The 4172-nt window shown below is 43.6% G+C and overlaps 1 protein-coding gene across 1 annotated transcript in view; it reads right to left on the bottom strand.

Moving 5' to 3' along the window:
• The window catches only part of LOC109953225 (extracellular calcium-sensing receptor-like), a gene marked incomplete at its 3' end in the record, with an annotated part of 53891 nt that extends 49719 nt beyond the window's left edge, over nt 1-4172 (bottom strand). The window contains 5 exon segments of the mRNA XM_020588653.1: nt 2012-2135; nt 2310-2537; nt 2687-3481; nt 3611-3908; nt 4072-4172. Coding sequence (XP_020444309.1) covers nt 2012-2135; nt 2310-2537; nt 2687-3481; nt 3611-3908; nt 4072-4157 — 1531 coding nt within the window.

The following is a 4172-nucleotide window of genomic DNA, read 5'->3' as shown; positions in this document are numbered from 1 at the left end:
CCAAGCGGGCTGCAGCCCAGGCGGTTGCGGAGGCAAAAACTCGGGTCTGGGAAGAGTTCGGTGAGGCCATGGAGAAGGACTATTGGTTGGCCTTGAAGAGATTCCTGCAAACCGTCCGCCACCTCAGGAGGGGGAAGCAGTGCCCTGCCAAAACTGTTTACAGTGGAGGTGGGCAGCTGTTGAATTCAACTGGGGACATTGTCGGATGGTGGAAGGAATACTTTGAGGCTCTCCTCAACCCCGGCCTCACGTCTTTCAATGAGGAAGCAGAGGCTGAGGGCTCAGAGGTGGACTCATCCATCACCCAAGCTGAATTCACCGAGGTAGTTGAGAAGCTTCTCGGTGGCAAGGCACTGGGGGTTGATGAAATCCGCCCTCAGTACCTTAAGTCTTAAGGAGACAATGCGGTTTTCATCCTGGCTGCGAAACACTAGACCAGCTCTATACTCTCTTCAGGGTGGTGGAGGGCTCATGGGAGTTTGCCCAAATACATGTGTTTTGTGGATTTGGAGAAGGCATTCAACTGTGTCCCTCGCGGCACCCTGTGGGGCGTGCCCCAGGAGTATGGGGTCTGGGGCCCTTTGCTAAGGGCTGTCCGGTCCCTGTACGACTGGAGCAGGAGCTTTGTTCGCATTGCCGGCAGTAAGTCAGACTTGTTTCCGGTGCATGTTGGAGTCTAACAGGGCCGCACTTTGTCACTGGTTCTGTTCATTATCTTTATGGACAGAATTTTTAGGTGCAGCCAGGGGCCAGAGGGAATCCGGTTTGGGGACCACAGAATCTCGTCCCTGCTTTTTGCAGACATTGTCCTGTTGGCTTCATCAAACCAGGACCTTCAGTGTGCACTGGGATGGTTTGCAGTCGAGTGTGAAGCAGCTGGGATGAGAATCAGCACTTCCAAGTCTGAGGCCATGGTTTTCATGGGTGGGGAATAGGGTGGCTTGTTCCATTCAGGTTGGTGGAGAGTTCCTGCCTCAAGTGGAGAAGTTCAAGTATCTTGGGGTCTTGTTCATGAGTGAGGGAAGGATGGAATGGGAGATTGACAGGCAGATTGGTGCAGCTTCTGCAGTAATGTGGTCGATGTACGACTCTCACCTATGGTCATGAACTTTGAGTCATGACCGAAAGGGCAAGATCCCGGATACAGGCGGCCAAAATGAGCTTTCTCCGCAGGGCGGCCGGGCGCACCCTTAAAGATAGGGTGAGGAGCTTGGTCATCCGGGAGGAGCTCAGAGTAGAACCGCTGCTCCTCCACATTTAGAGGAGCCAGCTGAGGTGGCTCGGGCATCTGTTTCGGATGCCTCCTGGGAGCTTTCCTGGGAAGGTGTTCTGGGCATGTTCCACCGGGAGGAGGCCCCAAGAAAAATCTAGGACACATTGGAGGTACTATGTCTCTTGGCTGGCCTGGGAACACCTCAGCATTCCCCCGGAGGAGCTGGAGGAAGTGTCTTGAGAGAGGGAAGTCTGGGCATCTCTGCTTAGACTGCTGCCCCCACGACCCGTTTCCGAATAAGCGGAAGAAGATGGATGGATGGATGGGATTTGTACACAAGTTTGTGACATTTACATTATAATCAATAATTATTTGGCTATTTTAAGTGTTTTAGTTATTTTATTTTTAATAGCATCTTTGTAATATCAGTTTAAAAAAGTAATTTCTGAAAGTGTAACTGATAAAGGTTGTATCAAATCACACTCTGAGGCTGACTCCTCACACTGACAAATCATGCCACAATCCTTCCCTTGCCTTCACATGGATGTGACACAAGATGGTCTGAACATGAAATGGCTGAACACAACATGAACTGCCCCGGCCTCCCATGGATTTTATCATTGTTTGATAAACAGTGTCAGAGTGTTTTGAACAAACCAAAGTTGCATAATATTTTTCACAACAGGCCTTGACATGCACATGGGCACAAATTTCTAATAACTGGCATGTAAACATGATTATATTAAAAATTTTGCTTTTGTGGCACACTGAAGTAAAAAATCTTGAATTTTACTAGACCTGTCACGTTGCTTATTTCTCCCTCTGCACATCTGATACACTCATAGCAGCAGACAGGTTTTCCTTTCTGGAGAACTTTACGAGTTCCTTGGGGACATTTCTCACTGCAAACTGACGCAGGCACCTGCATGGAAAAAATAATATGAGAAAAGTGTATGGGCACTGACTTTATAAAGGTTTTATCTTTGCAAACCTTTATTATTGATTCTGATGCACTGAACCCAAATATTAAGACAAAAAAAACATTTAGGATGATTATGATGCATTTAATAATAACAGTGATGACATTGTAGTGTACCTGTTTTAAGTTCTGTGTCCAAATAACAGACTCAAGTTGCAGACTCAGCTGTTTTTCTGCAGGTAAAGATGCATCATAAAGACCAACTATGACAAAGTGCACAATACCATTTTCTGTTGGCTGCCAGTTTATAATTTCATACTTTGCAGCTGGGTCTCCATATTCATTAAAGTAAACCTCATCTCCCTCCTTGGTTTTGAAATCAATTTTTCTTATGTGCTGTAAAATCTAAGAAGATGGATTTTAGTTTTATTAATTGGGTCAGCTGTGGCTCATGAGATATTGTCAAATATTTTATTCATGCATTTAAAAATATACATTTCTATATTATTTGACATTTTTACTACAAAGTATAGTTTATTTAATGTTGAACTCACCATGTGTAGATCTAACTGCACCTTGTAGTTACATGTTTCATTACATTCAAGAATATTATGAAGTGCATGTGCCACAGCATACACTCCTTTATAGATATTGTTAAATATGGGCATGAATGACATATCAGTGTAACTGTTTTGCACTTCACTCACATCTTCATGTCCAGTACATTCTCTCTGATTCTCAGATAATGAGTTTGACTGCTTGAACTTACAGTTAAAAAAAGTCTCCCAGACCTCTGTAAATATTTTGTTACTGGATAAATTGAGTTGCTTCACATCTAATATGAACTCTTTCATGCCACTGACATGTGCCTTGGGGATGGACAGGCCTATGGCACCATCCAGAATGTGATGTGTATCAGTGTCGGCAGTTTGGGATTCAAGGATCCATCCCTCACTTCCTACCCACTGGTACCCAGTCATGTTGTGTTGAGACAACACTTGTATTAGCAAGTTCATATCCATACCTGAGAGAAAAGCTACAATCACTTTGGAGGTGGAAGCCTTGATAATGTCAATGATCTTTTTTATTTTATCTGATGAATCTGTTCTAAAGAAAGACACAGAATACTCCAGACAGATGCCCAGCTGCTGTGCAGTTTCTGTGAATGTAGCCATGCCATTATTGCCATAATCATTATTGCTTCTAATAGCTCCAACCCAGGTCCAACCAAAGTGCTTAACCAGCTGGGCCAGTGCTCTGCTCTGATAGTAGTCACTGGGTACTGTTCTGAGGAAGGATGGGTATTTGGTTTTGTCACTGAGACAAGCACAGGTGGCAAAGTGACTGATCTGCAAGAAAAAGAAATTACCCCCAAGAAAAATATGTAAAACAGTCACATACTCGCATTTAAGCACATTTGAGCAGCTGGAATCATGTCAGATTAATAATTATTTTACAAATGTGTTAATTTTACCCACTAGGGGGATATGAAATGTTCCTATGACAGTAGCTATAGCCATGCATGGAGAGGAAGAGGTCTCTCACATAATGGCCTGCACTTGTGCAGGTCTGGTACATGGTGCCTCAGTGGGTGCAGACACAACTTCATTACCATTAGCCAAGGCCAATGCAACTTTCACACTTCTGGCAATAGAGCCACAGGAATCATACACCTTATAGCCCAGAGAGATACCAGGTAGTAGATCTGTGCTGTTATTAATTTCCTCAGTGGCAAAAATCATGGCCTGGGCACACTGGAACTCTCCTAAATCCAAACTTGATCCAAGACAGTTTTAAATTGTTGTACTAGTACTTGAAACAGAAACAATAAAGTAGTAAATGAAAGCATTTGAAGTTATTAATTCACACAACAGATAATATCTAATCCTGTTCTCCTTAGATATTTTAAATCTTATTGGATTTCAACTGTGTAATTTACCTGGTACATTCCAGTGGCAGTGGTTTGTTCATGTAGGTATCCTGTCTGACTTTCCAGCTGCTGTGGAAAGAGAAGATTCCTCCCATTATAATGTCTCCATC

This window comes from Monopterus albus, unplaced genomic scaffold (genome assembly GCF_001952655.1).
Source record: "Monopterus albus unplaced genomic scaffold, M_albus_1.0 scaffold584.1, whole genome shotgun sequence".
Taxonomy (NCBI): domain Eukaryota; kingdom Metazoa; phylum Chordata; class Actinopteri; order Synbranchiformes; family Synbranchidae; genus Monopterus; species Monopterus albus.
This window is presented reverse-complemented; position numbering and strand designations above follow the sequence as displayed.